At 61.3% G+C, this 23386-nt stretch overlaps 2 protein-coding genes across 2 annotated transcripts in view; both read right to left on the bottom strand.

The window, feature by feature from the left end:
• Window positions 1-9995: 9995 nt before the first annotated feature.
• On the bottom strand, window positions 9996-13012 carry VENTX (VENT homeobox). The gene is made up of 3 exons (XM_019644073.1): window positions 12775-13012; window positions 10452-10612; window positions 9996-10376 (listed from the first exon to the last, which is right to left on the bottom strand). Exons 1-3 carry the CDS (start codon window positions 13010-13012, stop codon window positions 9996-9998), a joined length of 780 nt encoding a protein of 259 aa, XP_019499618.1.
• A 9753-nt stretch (window positions 13013-22765) lies between these two features.
• UTF1 (undifferentiated embryonic cell transcription factor 1) overlaps window positions 22766-23386 on the bottom strand; it is a 2717-nt gene continuing 2096 nt past the window's right edge. Inside the window, exons 2-3 of the mRNA XM_019644074.1 lie at window positions 23332-23371; window positions 22766-23250 (exon numbers count right to left, since the gene is read on the bottom strand). Coding sequence (XP_019499619.1) covers window positions 22766-23250; window positions 23332-23371 — 525 coding nt within the window. The remainder of the gene's footprint in view (window positions 23251-23331; window positions 23372-23386) is intronic.

The following is a 23386-nucleotide window of genomic DNA, read 5'->3' on the forward strand; positions in this document are numbered from 1 at the left end:
TGGGAAGCACTGGCCGGGCCGGAGTGGACGGCGCTGCAGTGGACACACCTCGAGGGGCGCCAGGCTGAGGCTGGCCCCAGGACTCCCGAAAGCTTCAGTTCAAATGGGCCCCAGCAAGGAGACAGGAGCCTGTCCCTGCCACCTCCGCTCCAGCGGCAAGGAAATGAGACGCGAGCGCAGCCGCTGTGTGCTCGGGCGGGCGCAGGCCCTCCAGTGGCAGAGAGTGTGAAGAGCACGATAACTGAGTGGAAAGAGAAGCGTGACGGCGAGTGGGGAGTGGAGGACACAAAACATGGGGCCTGACGTTCTGCAGTGGGCGGCCAGGGAAAGCCACCAAGATGGGCTTTTTATTTTTTTTATTTTTTATTTTTTATTGTGGAACAGCGTGTTTTTCCCAGGACCCATCAGCTCCAAGTCAAGTTGTCCTTTAATCTTAGCTCTGGAGGGCGCAGCTCAGCTCCAAGTCCAGTCATTGTTTTCAATCTTTTTGCGGGAGTTGCAGCCCACCATCCCACGTGGGAATCAAACCAAAAACCTTGTTAAGAGCACGCGCTCTAACCAACTGAGCCATCTGGCCACCTACCGACAGGTCAGCAACAGCTCAACTCAAGTTGTCTTCAATCTAGTTGTGGAGGACACAGCTCACTGGCCCATGTGGGAATCGAACCGGCAACCCTGTTGCTCAGAGCTTGTGTTCTAACCATCTGAGCCACATGGCTGCCCCACCAAGACTGGCTTTTGAGGAAATATGTGAAGAAAATGAGGGGGCTGGTGGTTCAGACAGAGGAGCAGCGGGTGCAAAGGGCCTGGGGCAGAGAGCCAGGGGTCGGGATCACGAGGTGGCATTCGGACTAATGGGGGGGACTTGCCCTGAGGAAGGTGGGTGCGCAGGAAGGTGCTGGGCAAACCGGAGGCTCTGCATTTGGGTAGGGAGGCCGTGGCCACAGTGTGGCGGGGCCTGGGCGCAGAGAGACACCCGGGCACCCCAGTGGACGAGGACCGGAAGGAACATCCCTGTCCTGCGGGCGCCCAGAAGCGGGCATGGAAGGGCAGGTGCACGCACTGCAGGCAGTCGGCAAAATGATGCCAGGAACAGGCTGACAGAACCAGAGGGGCTCACAGGATGGCCTTTGGACAGCAAATGGCCACTTCTGCTCTGGATTCTTCCCAGTGCCCACTGTCGCACCTCGCTGTTCCGTGATGGAAGAAGCGAACGCCGTGCGTGGTTCCTCTATGCTTCCTGAGCGCCTGCTGCTCCCGGAGGGTCTGATACACTTTCAGCTGTCCTGACTCAGAGACTCTGAAAAGGACACGCTGGTTGTAAAAAGAGAAAAATGCCTCAGATGTCCATCGAACTAGGTATTCAGGTGTGGACTCACCACCTCAGGGCGTCCTGCTGCGTCAGCCTCAATCCCCAGAAGAAACGGAACCACTGGCCCAGCAGCCCTGGCAGGGTGGCCTGACCCCAGGGAAGTGGGGACCCCAGGCCCAGACCCCCCTGCCGGCCCCCCATGTTCTCAGTCTCCTTCCCCTCGCCCTCCACAGTGTAATGGGCCGAACGGCAGGAAAGAATGGAACCTGCTCTCCGACCTCACTGTACCCCTCCAGTCGGCCAGGGTGGCCTGGAGGTCAGGAGCGGGGGACGAGGGATTGCAGGTCGGACTGGGGGGTGCAAGGCTGGGGTGGGGATGAGGGTGAGGACTGAGGCGTGGGCAGGGGCTGTGGCGCCACTGCACACCCCACAGTGGCAGTCGCCTGGACACGCCGGCCATACCTAGACCCCTGCCCCTGGGTGGCACTGTGCGTGCAGACCACTCTAGGCAGATGGCCAGCGGGTGCCGAATCCTCTCTGGACTCCCAGAGGAAAGCCCAGCCTCTCAGGGATGGTTTGACCCTCCCCACACCCCGCCCCAAGCTCCGATTCTCGCTGGCCCCTCTGCCCCTGTGTCCCCTCTCCTGCTTTGACGTGTGTCAACGTCCCCCAGCATGACCCACCCCCCATCTCCTGTGGGACACGGAGGAGAGGCTCTGCTCACCCACATTTCCAAGCCCAGTGGCCTCTGAGCTGTCCTCACGGCCCCCACGTCCTTCATCATTCCACCCCACTCGGACTCAGGTCCAAGTCCACCTCCCAAACCCACAGGTTCTCGCACACACGCCCCGTAAGTGCACCCATGTGCGCATGCACACACTCAGCCCCCAGAACCCCTCCTTGTCCCCAACCCCATTCCCCAGCTCTGACCCTCCATACTGGGCGCGCAGGGGCCGTGCCCGACATGTCCCCTGTGTCCCATCACTGCCTGGGCAAGAGGGTGAGGACTTCCTCCCACCAGGACCTTGGCCCCTTCCCCAGATTCTGGGTCCACTTGGACGTCCCAGGTCAGGGGCAGTGAGTCTGCACCAGCAGCTGGCCAGAACTCCCTGGAGAGGTGGTACCCCACGGCCCCCACCTGCCTAACCAGCCCAGGAAAGTGGGGAGGGTTCTCCTCGGAGACGCCTTGAGCTGGCAGGATGTTGGTTCTGACCCCGGCTGGCCCTCTTCCTCAGGAAGCCAGGCTCACCCTGCTGCCCGGGGCCTGGCTGCTCTTCAGCAACGGAGGGGGTGGTCTCAGGCCGTGTTCCCCACACCCCTAACCCCTGATTGACCCCCAGGCCTCTGCCAAGGGGCCTGCCGCACCTGTGGGGACTCTGGGGGCCTGAGGACCCGAGGGTATTGTGGGCAGGGCTATGAAGGCAGTGGCTGCTACTGGGAGGAGTCTGAAGGTGACAGGTCCTCCTTCAACCTGGGAGAGAGACCCCCGGGCCATGGACAGTGGTGATTGGGGACCTGGGGACCTGGGCTGAGGCTGGTGCCTGGACCCACTGAGTAGGTAGGCGAGGAGCGGGCTGAGTGTGTGTGCGCACGTGTGGGTGTGTGCAAGTACGCGTGCACGCCTGTGTGACAGCGTAGCGGCCCAGGCTCTGGGCCAGGTGCTCAGTGGGGCTCCCTGCAGGTGGGGTGGGTGCAGGGGCTGCCAAGTCAGCAGTTTGGACAAAGAGGTCACAGTCCTTGCTCGAGGTAGAGGCTCCTGGAAAGGCCAAGGGTGCCCGGGAAATCCATCGCACCGTGGCCTTGAAGGGCAGGGGGAAGTTCCCATGGCCGGGCGAGTGTTCCTGATACCAGCGGGAGAGAAAGAAAATATCAAGAAGCCACGATTATCTCCCCAGTAAGGAGTCACACAGACCAGCCTTGAAAGCCTGACGCAGAGAAAGCATCCCAAGGCCCAGGCTTAACCCTTCGCCTCCCCTCCCATCTCCCGGGGGCCCATCACAGGCCCTGGCCCAGCAGCACCCTGCACAGCCTGGCTTGGAGCACAGGTCCTGGGGACCCAGCACCCACGGGGCTTCCAATGGGTGCCAGGCCCACAGGAGCCTCTGACCCTGGACACACTGGCTGTGCTGCCCCGGCCCAGGCTCCTACTTGGGAAACCCCATGCCTAGTGGCCCTGGGAACCGCAGGGGTCTCCGCCTGCCACCTCTCCTTTCTCCCAGCAAACAAGTGCTCGTTCGAGGCCCAGGCCTGGTGTCCTGTCACCCCAGCTCTCTGAGCCCACACCCTCTCCACAAACGGGATGTAAGGGTGCCAGAGTTAACAAACGTTCAAGACCCAGTTAGATTCCAATTTCAGATCAACGATAATTTTCATGGGTGAAATGGGTGGCTGCTGGGTGGTGCTCGGTGCAGGGCCCCACCAGCCAGGTGCGTGCTGTCTGCCCCGCTGTGAGTGGGCCTCGGGGAGGTGTCTGCTCTGAGGACACCCTTGTCCGGTCTGTTCAGAGCCGGTGCTTCTCTTCCTCTGGGGAACACCTGAGGGTGGGATTGCCGAGTTGGGTCAGACACACACTTAACCTTATGGCTCCAAAAGGGTTGGCCGTTGTCAGCATCTGCCTGACAGGTGGGGGAACTGAAGCCAGGAGAGGGCTGCCCAACGCCGTCCTGCTGAGCTGTGATCCAGGCCTCAGCCAGTGCTTTGTGGAGGGCCACTGACCCTGCCTGGAGTGCCACTTGGGGTGGAAAACACCAGGGGACAGTTACTCGGGGAACTGCAGTGACACCAGGGGGGTGCAGGGCAGGCACCAAGGTCTCTGTGCCCCACAGTCCAGTGGGCTGCACTCCGGGAACAGGCCAGGAGAGCCCCCAAGGGTTAATGACAGGCTACCTTCAGGGGCTGGCAGCTTAGGCAGGAGGTCAGCAGACAGATGTGGGAGCCCGCCCCCCGCCCCCCGGAATGGAGCAGGGAGTGAGGACCGAGCTCTGAAGGCCACCCCTTATCGCCCTTCCACTCCAACTCACTGCCAAGCACGCCTTCCCAGGGCCCACAAGGATACTCGGTCTTGTAGGCAAAGGGAGGGCTGGGCCTGGCATGTTTGGTATTGCAGGGGCCACTCTGGGGGTTCACAGTGCCCCGGTTTTGGCTGGACCCAACAGGGGGCTCTGCCCCAGGTAACAGGGACCAGGACACAGTGCCCAGAGCCTGCATGCCCTCTAAAGGGTGGCAAACATGAAGGCTTCCTGGGGGCAAAGTTCTGGCTGGAGGCCCCAGGAGTAGTGGGCAAGACCCCTGTCCCTCACCTGGCCTGCTGGACTCCAGCCTTCATGTCTGCTCAGCAGAACCATCCTCCCTGCTGTGCTCCTACGGAAGTCTGGCCTGGGTCCCCTGCCAGGCAGAGCAGGGCCGTGTGGCCCAGTGTTGGGTTTCAGTGGCACACTGAGCTCAGGGCCTGGTGGGCGAGTCACGCAGCCAGTGGCCCCAGCGTCTGTCCACCTGCTGGGGCCTCCTGACCTCAGCTCCCCAGGCTGGAGCTGCCCTGAGTCCCTTCCATCACCTGCCTGCATCCACAAAACAGGCATGGGTGGGGGGCTTAACCCCTGGGGTGCGGGCTCTCCAGGGGCCACAGCCAGGTCTGTGCCTGGCCCACGGCTGCCTCCTCCCTCTGACCAGCTCCACGCGGCAGCCAGACGGAGGCTCCTGGACCCAGAATCTACTGCGTCACCCACCGTCACCACCTGGCTCCCCATGGCCTTCTGGAGACAGAGAGAGTGGGTCCAGCCCTCTCCCCGACTGGCCTCCCACCCAAGCCCTTGGGCTCCTCAACTTCAAAGGGAAAGGCAGCAGGGCCGGCCGAGTGGCGCGATGGTTAAGAGCTGGCTTGGGACGTCAGAGGGCCCCGGTTCGCATCCCACATATGAGGGCCAGTGACACTGCCCTCCACAGCTAAGATGCTGAACAACAGCTCAGCCTGGAGCTGGGCTGCCGTGAGTCACCGGGGACGGCGTGGGCTGCAGCCCCTGCTGCAGTGGGTTGCCATGGGCTACTGTGTGTAGCCAGCAGCCAGCGTGAGCGGCCCTTAAGCCGTGGTAAGCGGCCGTCCAGAAGCCGGTGACTGACCTGCCTCACCCAGGAAGAGCACAATGATGGTGCCAACTTGGGCCAGTGAAGCGACGTCCTCCACAACTAGACTGAAGAACAAAACGACAGCAACTTGTCTGTTCCCCTTCCCCAATTCCCCAGCGCTGTTCCCATCCCCCAATTTCTCAATAAAAATCTTAAAAAAAAGAAAAAAAGGGAAAGGCAGGGGCAGGGGGTAGTGATCGGACAATGAGCAGGGGTCCAGCGACACCGGACGAGGGGAGAGGGCGGCCAGGGGGCCACATGCGGGGGCTGGGGTGGGGCGGGGCCAGAAACACTCAGATTGCGATTGCGTCTCTCAGTGGCGTGGGGTCCCTGCCCACCCCTGCCCCGGTCATCTTCACACCCCTCTGGATTTTAAAAGTGCTTTATAACCAGTAGGCATTGATTTCATAATTAGGAACAGACGTTTAAGAAAACGAAAAACTCGGTGGAGTCCTAGGACAGCCCAGGGCCTCTCCCCACCCCTGCTGCCCTCTGTCTTCATCTGCTTTGCGTCTCCTTCCTGCCCAGACCCTGCAGCCCCAGGAGACCAAGACCAAGCGCAACAGTGCTCTCCCAGGAGCCCTGGGAAGCAGCTGAGGGGAGAGAGTTGACTGAGAGGGGGGCTCAGGGCAGGAGGCCCCGCAAGGGCTCCGGGAGGCAGGTGGGGCCTCAGAGTCAGCCTGGGGCTCCGTAGGGGGCTCCCCTCTAGGGCCTCACTGAGCATAAGCAAGTGCTAGCCTGTCTGAGCTTTAGAGCACGCCCCTCCATCAAGGCCTGCCCTGCCCGCCTCCAGCAGAGGACAGGATCCATCAGACGCCCCTTTAGACCCTGACACCCCAGGGGGCTCCTGCCCTGCCAACCCTCTGGCCTCTCTACTCCTCTGCCCCCCTCACAGAGCAGTGGTGTAAAGTCCTGGTCAGAGTCTGGGGGGGCCCCCACAAGCCCCTGGCACAGGCAGCATTGTCCCCAGCTGGCCCATTGTCCCCAGCCCAGCCCAGGCTCTGCAGTTTCTCAGTCATACCCTTCGGTCCACACAGGGGTCCTGGCCATCATGGGGGTGGGGTGTCAGGAAGGCCTGAGCCAGGCCGGCAGGGGGCCAGGCATGTCCAGGGCACATGGATGGTCACGCTCGCTCACCTGGTTTCCTGCACCTGTCCACTCGTCTTTACCCACCCAGGTGCCCACACTCAGTCGGAGATGTCGATGGTACAGCCCGACAAGCCCCCACCCCCACAGGTGGGGTAAGAGCCCGAGGGGCTGCTGCACGCGTGCACACACACATGGACACACACACAGACACAAGGACACACATGGATTCAGGCCTCAGGGCAGTCGGGCAGGGAAGGTAAGTGCTGGCAGAGCAGCCTCTGGAGGAAGGACATGGGGAGGGCAGTGGGCTGTGGGTGCCGACGGCAGGACGACCCCAGGACCCCGGAGACAAGTGGGGGACCTGAAGGCCATTCACTTTCAGACTCAGGCCACCACCTCTGACACTTCCCACAAGCCAGGAATTCCTGTGAACAGCAGTGGACAATCACCCACGTGGACCCAGCCACCCCCAACTCCAGTGGGCAGACAGGGCACCTACTCCACACACAGAGGAGCTGAGCTGCCCTGCCTGGGCCCTCCCTCAGCCGGGGGCACCTGTCTGGGAGACGGTGGTGTGTGTGTGGTCTCTCTGTGTGGGCCTTGGGTTAGCTGTCCCCGAGGTGCTATCTCCCTTGCTTGTCTCTGCATTCTTACCCCCAAGGCTGCAGGGCCCCTGCCCTTCTGACACCCCAGGGGTCTGGGAGCAGAGCTGACACATGTCAGGTGTGTATGGCCCCGGGAGATCTCTCCCACCTGATCCCCTGGGCAGACTGGTGGGGGTGGCAGGTTCCTGGGGCTCTCTGCTCTGGGCAGTGGGGCAGGAGGCTGGAGGTGCTGCTGTCCACGAGCTGAGAGCAGGGAGGGGAGGGACGCCCCGTGTGCATTTTCGGGCCCTGACGCAAGCGGTTGCATGTGGGGAGATAAGTGCTGGCCAGGGCTGGCCCCGTCCCAGGCCCTGCCTGCAGCCCCCAGCCCAGTGGGCCACGCCGCCCGGCCCGGTGGGGCACAGCTCAGCACTCTGCTCAGAGCAGTTCTTTGTGCCCTGATCTCGCAGGTGCGGGGGTGGACGGGGCCTTGGCCGGCGCAGCCTGCGATCACATGTGACAGCTGCTGCCCTGTGTGCCGGCTGCCAAGGTCTCTGTCGAGCATAAATGGGGCGTGTGGGTCGGCAGCGGCAGAGCCCAGCGGTCAGCAGACGGCTCTCCTCCACGCTCCGCTCGCCTCGCCGGCCGCCCAGGACCTGGACAGGAGGCAGGACCAGGTAAGGGGGAGACTCCCGGCCATGGGACCCCCTCCTCATTTCCGCAGCCCCTCCCGCTGGCCTCGCAGGAGACTCGCAGCACCGCCGCCTGGGCCCAGCCGCCGCCGCCGCCGCCGCCGCCGCCGCCGCAGCGTCTCGTGGTTCCTTTTTCCTATGCATATACTTCTTTGAGGGTCTGGCCTAAAGAGGTGTAGCGCATGGGAAAATGGGGTGACGAGGTCCTCCTCCAGCCGCACCTGTGTCCTGACCTGCCTCCACTTTTCTGGGGCCTAGAGGCTTCCTTGCCCCACCTCGGACAGGGTGGGTCGAATCTCCGAGGCCGGGATCCGGAACCTTCGCTGCTGAGGGCGTGCCCTGGAGCTGTCAGGGTGTGTGGTCCAGTTCCCATCCCCATCTCTGCCCCCCAGGAGCCCCTGTGACAAATCTCACCAGGGATGTCCTGAAGAGGACCTGGGTCAGCTGTCTGGGGCCACACCAGGTCTCGCTGTGGCTCAAATGTCAGCAGGGGTCCTCGCGGGTGGTTTCTGCTTCTTACACCTCCCTCTTGCTTTTGTAATGATGCTCGAGTTGACGTCCTGAACATAAATGTCAATAAAGCCAACTTTCCTGTAAACCTGAGTGTGAAGTTTGACATGAGTTTAAAACCAAACTGTGGCCTTGGGCCCCGGTTTCCTCTCGTCCGAGTCGGTGGGTCACATCACTAAGTGGTCTTGGGAGAAAAGGAACCAAAAACACTCCAGAGGGCAATGAACTGACTCCCAGGCCCATGGCTGCGGGGGTGGGGGGTGTTCCTGATAACCGGCGTCACTGGAGGCGGGGACCCCCCCCAGGGTGCCTGGTGACACATGATGGTGATGGGCGGGCCAGGAATGCCAGGGCCTGACCATGAGGGCACAGTGTGCCCCGAACAGAAGCCTCGGCCACCTGGGAGTCTGGTCTTAACTTCCTGGTGAGGAAAAGCGGACACAGGGGCTCCCGTGAATTGTCGACTAACATCGCTAATCAGCCCAGCAAAGTGCAGGCGCCCCTTTATCAGCAGCCCCGCCCAGGCTGGCCGCCCCCCTAATCTGTGCTAGGAACCGGCTCCTCCTTCAGAGGCCACAGCCTTCGGTGGGAGGTGGGAGCGAATGGGCACAGCAGGGGCGGCGACACCAGGAAGCCCTCCGCTCAGACAGCCCCGCCCCTCCGTCCTTCTTCGCCAAGACTGGGGGTTGGCTGTACTGGTGAGCCCCGTGAGGCTCTCTGCGGGACAGTGGGGGCAGGAAGCGTGTATCGCAGCACCCCCAGCGCATAAGCCCCAGCTGCACTGAGGCAAACGCCCCTGTCCCCTGAGCAGCGAGCCCTGGTTGCAGGCATGGCTGGAGCCAGGGAGTCAAAAGCTCTGCTTCACTCCACTCTTATCCCGATAGCAGCTGCAGGGCACCACCCTCAGCGTCACCACACTGGGGGAAGACGCACGACCTCCCCAGGCCCCTGACTGGCCTTGTGGGTCACGTGCTTCACCGCAGTCCAGGGGTCAACAGCTCCCTGTGCAGGGAGAAAAGCACGGGGTCCCCCATGGCTGGGCAGAGTAGTCAATGTGTCCCAGAGAGCTGCATTTTAAGTCACTGTACCAGGGGGTATATAGTCACCCCAGATGCCCCTGAGAGACCGGAGGGGCTGCATCTGTTCAGCAAGCCCAACATGTCCACTCTGCTTGTGGGGTTCATGGGAGTGTCTATACCCCCTCCCTGCCCCTGCCTCCTACCCCCGGGATCACAGCCTGGGCACCAGAAACTGGGGACTCAGAGTGGGGATGTGTGTTTGGCCCCGGGAGAAAGGTCCAACTTTATTTTTTCTAACTGGGAAACCAGTTTATCCGACACCTTATATTGAATAAATTATCCTTTTATCACATGCTAAAAGCCCAGCACAGAACAAGTCCGCTTCTGGCTTTTGACTTCCTGAATGAAACCTTTAGTAGCTGTCAGGGAAGGAACAGCTTTAAAATGTCTTCAGCTGTAAACCCTCAGAATCTTAATGCAGGTCAGGGTCCCGGGTCCCACCTGTGAATCAGCAGGAGGCCCCACCAGGATGTCAGTGTGATATCAGTGTAAGTGGGGAACGTCTGTCTGGCCAGGTAGATGCCAGGCACAGCTGTGAACACACCCGGTGTGTGTAAGACGGCTGGCATGTGACGCCAGCTGCAGGCTTCCGGGCAGCCATGCATCCTCAAAAGGCATCCCCAGTCTCCGGCAGGAAACACAGGCTCCAGGACCCCGTGGACAAGGCCAGGCCCAGCGCGTGCACCTGGCTCCCCGGGTCTGGCAGGCAGCACAGCAGAGGCTGCCTGCCGCTTGGGGCCCACGCTGAGGCCACGGAGGCGTGCTCCACTTGGCAGGGGCCCCAGAAGGAGCCAGGGGGCTGTGCCAGCACCAAGGGCTGAGGCAGGGATGCCCAAGGGTACAGCAGCTGCAGGCCGCTGTCCGGAGCAGAAGGTGGTGGGCAGAAAGCCAGGGGCGCGTAGAGAGCTCCAGGGAGGCGGGCGCTCGGCTGCGAGTCCTGCAGTTGGCGTTTGTGTTTCATTCGGCGGTTCTGAAACCATGTTTTTATCTGTGGGGAAGACAAGGTAAGAGCGAGGGGAACAGCAGGCCATCGCCCTGCCCCAGCGCGGCCCACGGGCCTCACCTGCACCTCGGACAGCCGCATCTTTTGCGCCAGCCTCCGGCGCTCCAGGGGGCCCAGGTAGCGGCGGTGCCGGAAGGAGCTCTCCAAGGTGCTGACCTGCTCCGCCGTGAAGGCCGTGCGCACGCGTGGAGGCCGCGCGCTGCCTGCCTCCTTGCTCATCCCTGGAGGAGGGCGGAGGGCGCTGAGTCCATCTAGCTATGGGTGCAGCCCACATGTGACCCACTCCCCTCGCCTGGCAGGTGCCACAGCGCTGTGGCTGCAGATGGCAGGCACAGTGATAAGAAATATGACTGGGGTGTCAGGAAGTGCAGACCGCCCTCCCTTACCTCACTTTTGAAAACAACCTCCACTGCTCTGCTGTCCCACAGCCCCAACCCCCAGCCAAGTATGGCATAGGGTCCAGAGATGTGGCTCCGGCAGGGGCGTGGCTATCACAAAAAGATGGCTGGGATGGGACAGTAGTTCTGGCGCAGACCCCTCACCCGCTGCCCCAGAGCACTCGGTCCCCTCCTGAAGGGTGGCCTCCACACGCCCCACACCCACCCAGAAAGCAGTTTCTGTTGCCTGCAGACAAGGAACTCCCTTCACTCACCAGGTGAGGGGTGGGTGGCAGTGAGGGCTGGTGGAGCCCATTCTATGCAAAGGCCTGAGGGGCTGGGAAAGCAGCCTTTGTCACCGCGAACCAGGATCTACTGTGTGTCGGGCAAGTCTGCTTTGGAGACAGGAAGGCAGCTTCCTAGCGTTGAGTTAGCCAGAAAGGTCAGCTGCTGGAACCCGATAAGTTTCACAAATGTCGGCCCTCAGGTACCACCTGGGGACCATCGATGGGCAAGGAGCCTTGCCAGGCAAAACGCAAAGATCCTCGTAGCAGCAACAAGGGGCTGTCCCTTTCACAGCACATGTGCAGTAAGGCCAAGCGTATCCCTAACGTGACCTTTCCCTAATTTAAATACTAAAAACCACTCCTGGGGTGGAGATTTTACCATGCTAATGAGACATGCGCGCAGGAAGACGCGTGTAGCCGCACTGCGCAGGCGCCAAGAGACCCCGCCCCGCTCCCTTCAACCCTGCCCCAACTGCTTTCGGGGAGCCACCCGAACCGTCCCTTTCTCGGTGTTGGTTCCCTTTTGCGCAAGCTTAATAAACCTTTGCCTCTTGCCTGAGCTTTCTTGTGGTGATCTGACTTCCATCCTGGGAGATGACAAGAGCCAAGGATGCCGGTACCATTTTCTAATTTCTAAATTAGGAGATGGGGGATGGCACTCAGCACCCCCACGCCGTCAGGTCAGCCAGTGTGGGGTCTTAACACAAGTCTGACCAAATGCCAAGCGGTTGTTTTAAGGGAAGCAGGTTTTACAAAATCAGTTTTAACTCTTACCTGGAAGTGTGCACGCACAAGAAGGGCACGCCCTGGCTGTGGAGGAGGGTGGGGTGGTGGGGGGTGTGACTGGTCAGCGGGAAGGGTTCTGATGCAGGGCGTTTGGCTGGATTTTGGAGGGGGCTACTGGTTGCAGAGAATAAATTTTAAAATTCACCTCATCAAAGTACAAAACTACTTAATCAAGATTACTTAAACTTGCTTAAAAATGAAAACTTAACAGATATCAACCTCCACTTTCAACCATGTAGGATTTTAAACCTAAACCAATGGTTAAGTCACAAAGAGTGAAAGATAAACTGAGTAAGTGCCGCCAGCAAATGACAAAGGGCCAGATAAGGCTCAGGAGCCGCCGAGACCTAGAGCCCAGCGGCAGAAAGTCACAACTTGACGCCTGTGGAAACGCAGAGGCTGCGTCTTCAGGCAGAGTCCTGGCCGCCCAGGAGCCAAACCTGCAGGATCGCAGGTGGACTGTGGACTGGCCAAAACCTAGATGCCAAACTGAAGCGCCAGCTTTGTGGGGGTGTGTGGGGGGGCACAACCACCCCTGTGACCTGGGCAGGTGTCACAAGCTTTAAGACACACTTATCTGCGACCCTGTGGCACGTGTAGAAATGAGTCCAGGACTATTACGGACTTGAAAACCATGTGCACTGAAGCGCTAACGCCGGCTCAGCGTGGGGACCTGGGCGGGGGGCAGGGGTCCAGCCCCTCTAGGGGGAGGCTGCAGAAGAGGAACCCCAAGGGGTGGAGGAGAGAAACCCGTTGTGGCTTTTGCTTCCCGGGGGAAGCTTCCACTTGCCAGAGGGGTAAGGCGGGACCCCAACCCCAGCCCCTGGGTCCCTCATCCTTCCGGGGCACACTGGATGTGGCCGGGCATGCTAGCCTCTCTCCAACTTCCATCCCAATCTGGTAAGGAAAGGACCCCCACACTCCCAGACCTACCAGCTGTGGATGTCCCTGGCACAGACGCTTCTGAGGACTTCAGCTCCTCCACGCCCACGGTCTGAGGGGCCTCCCAACTGCTGGACACCCTGGCTGAGACAGAGAGGCTCCCCCAGGAGATGTCAGCGGGTCTGGAGGTGTGCAAGCACCCCACGTGGCTGCTCTGGGAGAGCCAGTCCACAGAGCCAAAGCTGGAGGCCGGCTTTCCGCCGCCGGGCGGTGTGGAGGAAGGAGGCATGACTGGACGGTGGGGGTCAGGCGAGCGGGTGGGGCCGCGCTGAGCACTGGATCGCCTCAGGTTTAGCGGGGCTGGGCTGCATTTATAAACTCAGGAGAAGCGGGTGGGAGGTGGGTTTGCATAGATGGCTCAAATCCCCCCAGATAAGTAGCATCTAATTGCCTGCAATTCAGAGGCACAAAGGAGGCCATTCACACCTCCCCCGGCTCCAAGATGTCTGGGGGAGGGGCGGGGCTGCGGTCAACGGTTAAGGGAGATGTGGTGGCTGCGGACTTGTTACATCCCTTTATCTCTCCCCACCCCCACCCCAGCAGGCCTAGGTTGTCGGAAGGTGAGGATGGCTCCTCCCACCTCCGCTCCCAAGCTGAGGGCTTGTCCTGTGGGGTGCCAGACCATCTTCTCTCCCCTGGTTGCCTCTCCATCCGCCCTGTGGGTCTGCAGTGCCGAGGTGACAACTGTGCAACTGAGAGAGAGGTTGCTTCCCAAGACAGGGTGGGTTCGACCAGTGTTTGCTGTGTCCAGGTTTGTCTGGCTGGGTAGGAATGTAAGGCTGGCATTCATGGAAGGCGACTGCCACGAGCCAGGCACCGCAGCCCTTCGGTCTCGTCACCTCCAGCCCACGCCCCTCCCTTCTGCTGGGTTTCGATCTGGTGCCAGAAGTTGCCTCCAGATTTGGGTGACACAAAGGAGGGTCTGCTGGCTGAGGGCAGGGGCACCTGCCTGCGCGCTCGCAGGAGGAACCCAGCAGGAAGGCCAACAGGCTCACCACCTAGACGGCGGGTTGTAACTCAGTTGCTGCCACCTTTGGGACCGGAGGCTATGGAGCCCGAGCTTCAGGGGAGTGCCCTCAGGACGGTCACCCTGTCCCTGTGGCCGCTTCACTCCTGAACTGGCCAGGACCTGGTACTCTGGGGGAGGCAGCAGGCTCAGCCTGGTGGGCACAGCGCGGCGCTCGGCCCGACCCCGAGGCTGGCGCCGCCTCACCTGGACCCCTCTCCCAACCTTGTCCGACCGCATCTGTCTCCTGGACAGGACCCGGCAGACGCATACCCGGTGCGTTCAGGGCAAAAAAAAAACACTGCCCGGAGCTGAACACCCCTCGAATGCCGGCTCGGAGTCCGCGAGCGCCCCCGGGGGCCGGAGTCGGGTGCCGGCTCTGGTCCAGCCTCCAAGCCTACGCCGGGGCTTTGGTGCAGACCGTCGGGTCAGCAGCTTGGGCTCCTGGGGCGCCGGCGCCAGTCTGGGCCGGGCACCGACGTCCACCTCCGCGCCCCCGTCCGCGGAATCAAAGGGCCCGCGGGCCTCGCCCCGGGATTAACACCCCAGCGCCGCCTCCCCAGCCTCTCTGGCAGCAAGGGGTCAGGAATGTGGGAGCCGGACTCCCACGGGCACAGCAGGAACCGGCCGCTCTGGCCCCGGGTCTGGGTGAAGGGTCGGGTACTGACCGCAACGCCTCTGATTCGGGTGTTCCTCGGGCCCCTGCACCGACCGCATTCGGTCACCGGACTCCGCGGGGTTGAGGATGGGGATTTGAATCACTCGCCATGTATCCCTGGAAGTGACCAGCGGGGCCCCAAGACGCGTGTGTGGCAGGCTCCTGGGGCCAACGCGACGTGGACGTTCTGCTACCTGGCGACAGAGGCCTGGCCGGTGGGGGCCTGCGCAGAGCTCCTCTGGGACAGATGGGGTGGGGGGTGGGGTGCCTCACAAACCCGGCAGAAGGAAGGATTTCCCCCAGGACAGCTCCACGTGCTCTAGATAAAGAGCTACATTTGCTGGGATTGCCCAACTGTGCGCCAAAGCTGTAATTTAGGAAACGTCAGCGTTCACACGCGTCGCTGCTGCTCTTGGCATCTGTCCATTCCTAGTCTTTGGGGGCCGGGCCTCTGGCCTTTGGCCGACATGCCCGCACCTCCCGCGGCACCCCCACCAGTGCAGAGAGGCTTCCTCCCTAATCCCGGACTGTAAGGGCCTCCGCCTTCACTTTCTCAGGTCCCCGCCCCCCTCCCCCCAACACCCCTCCTGAGTCCAAAGGAGACGACGCCTCAGCGGGTCAGCGAGCCCCTCCTTCCGGAGCCCCCTCCAGCTCCAGGCTGCTGTCTGGGCGGCCCCCTTCCCTCCCAGCGTCCCTCTGTCGTTCCTTCTAGCACGGTCAGGGGCTCCGGCATGCTGCCCTCTCGCCTGGCTGCTCCTGTCCAGTGGGGTCTCCCGTCCCCTCCTGCATTCCGGGTCCGTCCCTCTAACCCTGGCTGCTCAAGCCAGTGACAGCTGTGTCACCCACGCCTGGCCTCAGCTTCCTCGCTTGGCTTTGGAGCAGCCCTTGGGGCTGCCGGGACCCCGCCCTTCCCCTGGCTCTGGGACCCGCACCCCGGGGTTGGTACCCCGCGGCAGCCCCAGGCCGCCTTCCTCGGAGGCCTCGTGATTGCTTGCGGGCGTGGCCTGCGCTCTCGGCCGCGGGCCGCTAAGCCGGGGCGACATTCCCCAAACCCCGCGCCTGCAGGCGGCGGAGTCGCCTCCCACCTGTCCCCGGGGTGGCGGGGCGTGGAGCTGAACGACGGACGCGCTCCGCACGCTCCCAGTGCCGCTGTCACTCGGAGGCCGGGCAGCCCCGCCCAACACGCTTCCAAACTCACCCCCCCCCCACGGGCTTTCCGGCGGCCTCAGCCCTGCGTCCCGCACCCGGTCCTGCGGTCCCGCCGGCTCGGACCGTCCCGTCCTCGCCATCCCACTCTCGGGCCCGCCAGCCCCTCCTCCGCCTCGGATCTCACGGAGTCGGCCACGCCCCCTCCCTACCGCCACGCCCCTCCCTGCCGCCACGCCCCCTCCTTGCCGCCTCGACCTTCGCAGTCCCCTTGGACCCCTCTACTTTGGGGACCCCAACTGCTTGTTTGTGGAACGCTCCAAGGTGTGAGTGTGGGGGCGAGGTGGGCATGACCCCGCCCTAACTGGGTGAGTCTCGGGAGAGGGCACCTAATGGGTGGGAGTGGCAAATTCTTAAGGCTGCAGGTGTGATAAGGTAGATCCCCGCCTGCCAATCTGAAGGTGGCTGGCCCTGGGGACAGGCTCACTTCCGTCTACCTGTCAGGGTCTCCCTGCCCGTTGAGTGGGCTCCTCTCTCGCGTCCCCCCTTTCCTAGGGGGCCCAGGTCCCTGTCCCCAGGGCAGAGCCTTTGCCTGCTGCTGCCACAGGCGACGTGGGGAGTGGGCCCAGCCTCCCATCCCGCCCTTGAAGCGTGAACTGTCAGGGGCAGGTGGATGAGGGAAGGCAGGGCCCTGGAGGGCAAGGCTGTTGTGGGAAATGGGGGTCCCAGAACCCAGCAGGTCAACAGCTGAGACAAGGAAGAGGTGTTGTTGGGGGTGACTCTTGGCAGGTCCCCCTACAGTCAGCTTCTGGGCTTAGGACGCTCCTGCCAGCACAGTGCGTTCGAGCTGCCCACTCAGGCCAGCGCTGATGTGAGGAGCACGGAGAGAGGAAAAGAACACAAGCCATGAAGGGTCAGCTGTGCGGGACACAGGTTGACACAGTAAAGGGATGTGTGATTCTTAAAAAGGATGAGACCTGTACACGGTGGCCGACAGCAACGTCAGGCCTGAATCGCTTCAGGTCACTGCTGGAAGGTCTCACACTTTAGTGAAAGAAATGGGATTTGCTGATCGAATTAAATATAAATTTAAAGGCGATATTCTGAAGATAGGACCTTAAACCAACGACATACAACACTAGACTAGAACAGAATTTTATGTAAGGACTGAATGTGGAATCAGGTACATCATATCTCTAACTGTGTGTTGCAGACTGCTGACTGGTCCTTAATGATGTGTGTTCATAAGGTGATTTAAATTAGTTTAGGTTTAGAAACCAGTTACTCAGTTGCACTGGCCACGTTTCGAGCTCAGTGACCACACGTGGCTGTGGCAACGGACAGTGCAGCTTCAAAAAGTTTCTCTCCCAGCGTCTGCTGCACATGTGTTGTCCAGACACAAAGGCTGTGTGTATGTGCCCGGTGTTATCAGAAACAGCAGTGAACCAGACAACTCAGATGACAGGAGACACAGTGGTGCCTCCTTATAAATATGATAAGGACAGTGATCCCTGGGTCTTCAGGAAGGGACCCACTTCTGGGAGATTCTGGTGACAAAGATGACAGCTGATGCAGATGGCATCAGCTAGGGGACTAAAGAGAACTCTGGTGACGGGGGACACAAAACAGGCTCACCCACAGATGTGGAGTGTACCTGGCTGAGCACACCACACACAGACCACAGAGCTCTAACAGCGGAGGTGGCCCTGACCCTGGGAAGGCAGGCCTGCCAGCAACTGGAAGCAGGCCTTAGCGGTACGCAGCGCAGGGTGGCAAAGCGAAGCCAGCACGGTGTGGGACAAGGGCCTCTAGTTCTGTTTACCAAGGCAGGCCTCCTGGGAGAGGGTCCTCTAGGGACGATGACAGATGTTAGTGAAATACCTGGTAGCAGACCCGCCAGAGAGTGCAAGTGGGGTTAGTCGCCTCCCAGTCCAGCCAGTCAGGAGTAAGGCCTCCTGATCTGAGGTTCCCTGGGGCCAGAAGGGCCCTTGAAGGAACAGATTGGAACCAAAGGCTCAAAAAACAAGAGTGGGGACGGAGTGCCCCCGGGTGCCCAGCAGGTGAAAGGAACAGACGAGACCCATTGTGTGGGTAGGAAAACCCGACTGGGAAGGATTGTGGCACCCCCTTGGATGACGGCAGGAAGGCCTGGCACAGTCACGCCCCAGCGCTGGTGCCCAGGGCAGGAATGGTGAGGAGAGGACAGGAGTCATCGACTGGCTGGCAGACTCCTGCTGGAGTGACTCGGTGTTGAAATCCGAATGCCCCCGTGTGATGGACTGGGAACAGCGTGCCTGGTCAGTTCAGGCTCTGCCGCAGCAGCAACACAGGCTGGGCTTAAACAACAGACGCTGATTTCTCAGGCCCTGCAGGCTGGAGGGGCCTGGTGGGCGGTTCCACCACGGCCACTTCCTGGTAAACATGCCGCTTCCCTGCGGTGTCCAACTGGCCGAGCCAGGACACTCCTGTCTCTTACAAGGGCACCAATCCCATCATGGGGGCTCTACCCCCACTTCCTAACCCCATCATCTTGGGGGTTAGGATTTCAACATGGGAATTTGGGGGCCACCAACATTCAGTCCATAACAGGGCAACATGGTTTCTGGCAGACAACTAACTTCAGCGGCAGAGCCATGCAGGAGGTAAAGTGGGACCAAGAGCACTGCTCCGTTGGCTGGCGAAATGGTCGTCTTCCATGGCAAAGGCCGCGTGGGGGAGCTGGAAAAGAGGGCCTCCGGCAAAAACTTGCAGAAAATAGAGGCGTCTTCCTTATCTCATAAATCACATGAGGGATAAACGTATTTGCCAAAACCTTGGGGATATGTTCTTTGCAAAAACAATAGGTCAAGCCCGGTGGGGCCCACCTCCCCTGATGGCAGTAGAATGTCCCAAGTGTCAAAAAACGTTTATCTCAGGAGCATCATGCAGATGATATAACTCGAGGGACAGATGGAAGAGGCGCTAATTTGGACAGATGGACGCTGAAAACGCAGAGGATGGGCAGTTGCACATCAGGAAGTTAGAACGGAGGTTTGTTCTCTCGGCTGCTGTGAAGCTGAGGAGACCCTGGGTCTCACTGTCTCTCAAAGGCCCTTGGTTCGATTCCTCTCCAAAAAAAAAATAAAAATAAAAATAAATACATTTAGTTCAGTTAAATTTCTAGGGACAATCGGACATCAGAGGGAACACAGGTAGCAGACCTAATTAGAGTGTAGCTCTAGCCAGGGATAAAACAAGGCCCTGGGTTGAGAGGGTTACTTGCATCTTTGGAGAAAACACATTTAACACTTAGGTGTTCCCACACAAGCTACGTACCGAGCATTAGAAGAAGCTGGTTTCACTAGGGCTGGGCAGTGCTGACCCTTGATGTGTGAGCCTGATGTGTGAAAACACATCTGCTCTGGTGCCAGCCCCGAAGGGAGTCGATGTGGGTGGGAGGCCCACGGCCCCGGGCACTTCGGGGAAAGAGGAGCTGGCTCCAGCCCACTGGCTGCCCACACAGAAGCAGAGTGGCCTCAGAGCACGCCATCGCCACAGCAGCTTGTGACGGGGCAGATGGCGACAAGGACTCAGGTGCAGTCGTGGCGTGGGCCTGAATGTCCTAAACACACAATGGTGTGGCACAGAAAGGCCATGGGATAAATGGGAAAAACAAAGCCAGCCCATGTCTCTGAAGCTGCAGCCATGGTCACTGCTGGTCATCGAGCTGGTGAGGGACATGAGTGACGTGCATGCTTCATAGGCCTCCACACAGCACAGAAGACAGTAAGATTGCTGGTCACCAGGAATTAACACCAGAAAATGGTCACTGGCCAGAAAGACAAGCTAGGTGGGTCCACCAAACAACTGGACAGGGCATGTGCAGTCATCAAGGTGGCACCGACCCCCGTAACTGCACATGCTGTAGGACAGCCACCAAAGGGTGCCAACCTCACCTGTTAGGACAGCCACTGTCAAAAAGACAGACAAACGGGTTGGCCAAGTGGCTCAGGTGGTCAAGAGCTCTCTCAAGAGTGCGAGCTCTGAGCAACAGTGGTTCGAATCCTAGCCCGAGCTGAGCTGCCAACAGGTGGCAGGATGGCTCAGCTAAAAAAAAAAAAAAAAAAAAAGAAGACAGGGCCGGCCGAGTGGCGTGTTGGTTAAGAGCTTGTTTGGGACGCCAGCTCTGAGCAGCAGGGCCCCGGTTCGGATCCCACATATGAGGGCCAGTGACACTGCCCTCTACAGCTAAGATGGTGAACAACAGCTCAACCTGGAGCTGGGCTGCCCTGAGTCACCGGCGACGGCGTAGGCTGCAGCCCCTGCTGCAGTGGGCTGCTGTAAGCTACCATGAGTGGCCGGCAACCAGCGTGAGCGGCTGGCAGCTGATGTGAGCTGCCAAGAGCCGCCATGAGCGGCTGTCCAGAGGCTGGTGACCGATCTGCCTCACCTGAGAGGAGCGCAACAATAACACCAACATGGGCCAATGAAGCAACGTCCTCCACAACTAGACTGAAGAACAAAAGGACAGCAACTTGTCTGTTCCCTTTCCCTGATTCCCCAATGCTGTTCCCATCCCAATTCCCAAATAAAAATCTTAAAAAAAAAAAAAGACAGGAAATACGTGCTGGGGGCACGTGGAGAGGTCGGAACCCTGTGCGCTGGGGGCGGGATGTGACACGGGGTGGCCGCGGGAAAGCCGTGTGGTGACCTCAGAAAACCCCACACAGAGCCACCAGGGGACCAGCACTCCCTTCTGGGTGTCTGTCCAGGACAACGGAAGGCAGGGCCTCGGACAGGCGCTCGCACCCACGTCCACAGCAGCACGAGTCCCATGGCCAAGACTTGGAAGCAAGTGTCCGTGGAGGGGCGAACGGGTAACGGGAGTGTGGCGCATGACGCGGCCTTCAAAAGGAGGGACATTGTGACAGGTCACCACACAGATGGACCAGGGGACGTGGCGCTCAGTGCAGTAAGTGTCACAAAAAGACAAGCATGGTGGATTCCACTTAGGAGGTTCCTAGAGGAGTCCTTCAGAGGCAGGAAGTGGAATGGTGATTCCCAGGAGTAGGGAGGGGCAGCTGGTGTCTGACGGGGACAGCGTTTCAGTGTGGCAAGATGAGGCGGCCTGGGGATGATGGAGGTGACAGCTGCACATCAGTGTGTGTGCTTGATGCCAGAGCTGGGCAGCTGGAAATGGGTACGGTGGTGAATCGTATGTTGTGTATTTTACCACAGTAAGAGGGAAAGGTGTAAATCTGACCAATGGCACCTTAGTGAGAAGAGGGGACTAATGTGCAGACTGGAGTGGTTCCGGGCGGCCCTCCTGGAAACAATGCCCGGCACTCGTGGTCAGGCAGAGGGAGATGTGTCAGCAGCCAGGGACAACAGTGCCACCACGGTGTGTTCACCTCACGTGCCCAGAGCCAAGCCGAGGCTGCCCAGCATGACAGGGCAGGGACATGCCTCACCCCACAGGCACAGGGAGTCACTGGCAGGGCTGGCGAGGAGGGATCGGGGGTTCCCACAGCATCAGGAACCGCAGTGGTGAAAACGGTAGACACTAGCCACGGGGCTGGGGCACTGCACTCGCCCACACTACTCCACCGCAGACCTGCAGCCATCCAGGAAGGAGCGTGTGGATTCATTACCTCAACACAGAACCAGGGCGCCCCAGGAGGAAGCCGTGGACATAGCCCCCAGCCAACGCGGCAGGAAGGCAGGCGGATTTTCCTTGTCTCAAACTTGAAGACTTAGGTTGATTTTTTTTCTGCCTCGAAACAGCCCTTTCCAGGGCCGAGGGTTCTGGGTGACGCGAGTGATGGCCACACCAACGCCAGTCCCTACCCCTGGGGGTCGGCAGGTCTGCTGGGATGTGGCCCAGTGCTGTCTCAGACCCCCAGCCTGTGGCTCTGACCTTCCAGGTTGAGTGGGGGGTGGGGGATGTTTGCAAACAGGCTTCGGGCAGCTCGGGACTGAGGCAGGCCACAGCAGCGTGTATTACAAGCGGTGACACTCGGAGTCGCTTCTTTGGGTTTGGTCTCTCCCAGAGCCCTCAGGTCCCGCCACTGACACACAGCAGAAGGTGGGCTCAGGTAGGTCTGGAAAGATCGCCTCGGCCCCCCTGGGGAACTTGGCAGGATGAGGGTCCAGCGGGGCCTCTTCTCCCACAGCTCCTGAAAAGGGCGTGGGGGAGGGGCTGCAACCCAGCACCAGCTGCTGAGGTCTCAGGATGGTTGGAGCCACGGGGCCAGGGAGGGCGGGCCCAGAGCAGCCACTAAGTCCTTCTGAATGAGCCCCTAGTTGGTGCAATGGGCCCCTCCCACTCTACTCCGGTTTGCATTGTTATGCTGGTGAGGCGCCTCAGGCTACTTCCTCCCTCCACCAGGCAGGGGCCGCACTGGCCCCACCCAGTCCCTTCGGCCTGTCCCGCTGGTTGGGGTGGGGCCCTCAACCACGAGCTGGTAAACGCTCTGGGTGACTTTGATAGCCTTAAAATTGCAGGGACCCTGACTTCAGCCAAGGTCGAAAGCCTCAGCCCTCCCAGCCCCCAACCCCCTGGCGCATCCAGGACAGTCACCTCCCTGGGGGCAGGACCAGCTCCCCCGCCTGTGTGTCCCCGGCCCCGCTAAGGAGTCGTTTTGCAGATCCAGCACCGCGCCCGGGGCTGGCCTGGCCAAGGTGGGACTTTGGGAACGCCCTGCCTGCTCCGGCAGCTAACACCTTCCCCACAGGGTCGGGCAGAGCTGGGCCACCCATTCCCACCCCCGCCGCCTGCTCAGCAGGCTCCGTGCGAGGGTGGGGTTAGTGCCCCGCCCCCCTCCGCGTGGCAGGTCTGTGCTGGTGGGCAGTCTGGCCTGACCTGGGAGACCCCAATCTCACGTTCCAGGTGCCAACAGACCCGTCCCCCTGGAGACTGGCCTCCTGGGGAAGGCCCTGGCTGCCACCCCAACAGACCCCAACCCACCCAAGGAGCAGGCCGCCTGGTGCTCTCGGCCCCTCCCTAGGATCCCAGGCCATTTTAACCCGCCCAGAACCCTGCGGGCCCTACCTGCAGGGGAACGTTCCTACCTAGGCGGGCCCTGCACACATTCACGGGATTAAAACGCGAAAAACAACCTTTTTTATTGAACGTACCTAGATGTGGGGGAGGGCAGCAGGACGGGGTCAGGGGCGCTACATAGGGGCAGGCCTCACTCGCGCCGGTCGGCCAGGACGCCCCGCTCCGCGGCGGCGCTGCCTAGGATGAACCCCACCGCCAGCGACACGGTCTGGTCGAAGGAGCCGCGCAGCTGCTCCACATGCTGGTTCAGGGTCAGCAGCTGGTCGCGCAGCGGGCCCAGGATGGCCACGATGTCGCCCAGGTGCCCCAGGGTCTGCAGGAGGGCGGCGTTCAGCGACGGGGGCGCGGACTGTGGAGGCGCTTGGTTCTCCGGGCGGCCGGGCGGCGAGTCGGCTTCTTCCCAGGCGGGATCGGAGGGCGGCGGCGGCGGCGAGTCGGGGCCGTGGGCGGGCGCGTGGTCCTCCGGGGGGCCGGGCGCCGGAGTGAGAGTGGGGAGCGCCGTCGGGGAGGCGGGGGCGCGGGGGGCGTCCGCAGACTTGGCCGGGGACGAGCTGAACCTGAGCGTCCAGGCTGGGTCTGCGTCGGGGTCGCGCTCGACCAGGAGCGGCGGGGCGCCTGGAACGCGGAGCGGGCGGTGGGGTCCGGCGCCCGGGGCGCGCCCGCGGCTCCCCGACCCCCACCCCGCACCCTTCCTACCTGGCTCGACGGCCACGCTGGGGGCCGGGCGGCGGCCGCGCTGGGGGCGCCCGGG

This window comes from Hipposideros armiger, unplaced genomic scaffold (assembly GCF_001890085.2).
Source record: "Hipposideros armiger isolate ML-2016 unplaced genomic scaffold, ASM189008v1 scaffold_85, whole genome shotgun sequence".
Classification (NCBI taxonomy): Eukaryota; Metazoa; Chordata; class Mammalia; order Chiroptera; family Hipposideridae; genus Hipposideros; species Hipposideros armiger.

What these genes read in the sequence shown, in the direction of transcription:
- VENTX (XM_019644073.1), bottom strand. Translation starts at nt 13,012, where the DNA reads ATGCCTCCTTCCTCCACACCGCCCGGCGGCGGAAAGCCGGCCTCCAGC. An exon ending in GCCAGGGACATCCACAGCTG is followed by an intron (nt 10,613 to 12,774) that starts GTAGGTCTGGGA and finishes GCCCTCCTCCAG; the next exon opens with GGATGAGCAAGGAGGCAGGC. An exon ending in TGCGGCTGTCCGAGGTGCAG is followed by an intron (nt 10,377 to 10,451) that starts GTGAGGCCCGTG and finishes TCTTCCCCACAG; the next exon opens with ATAAAAACATGGTTTCAGAA.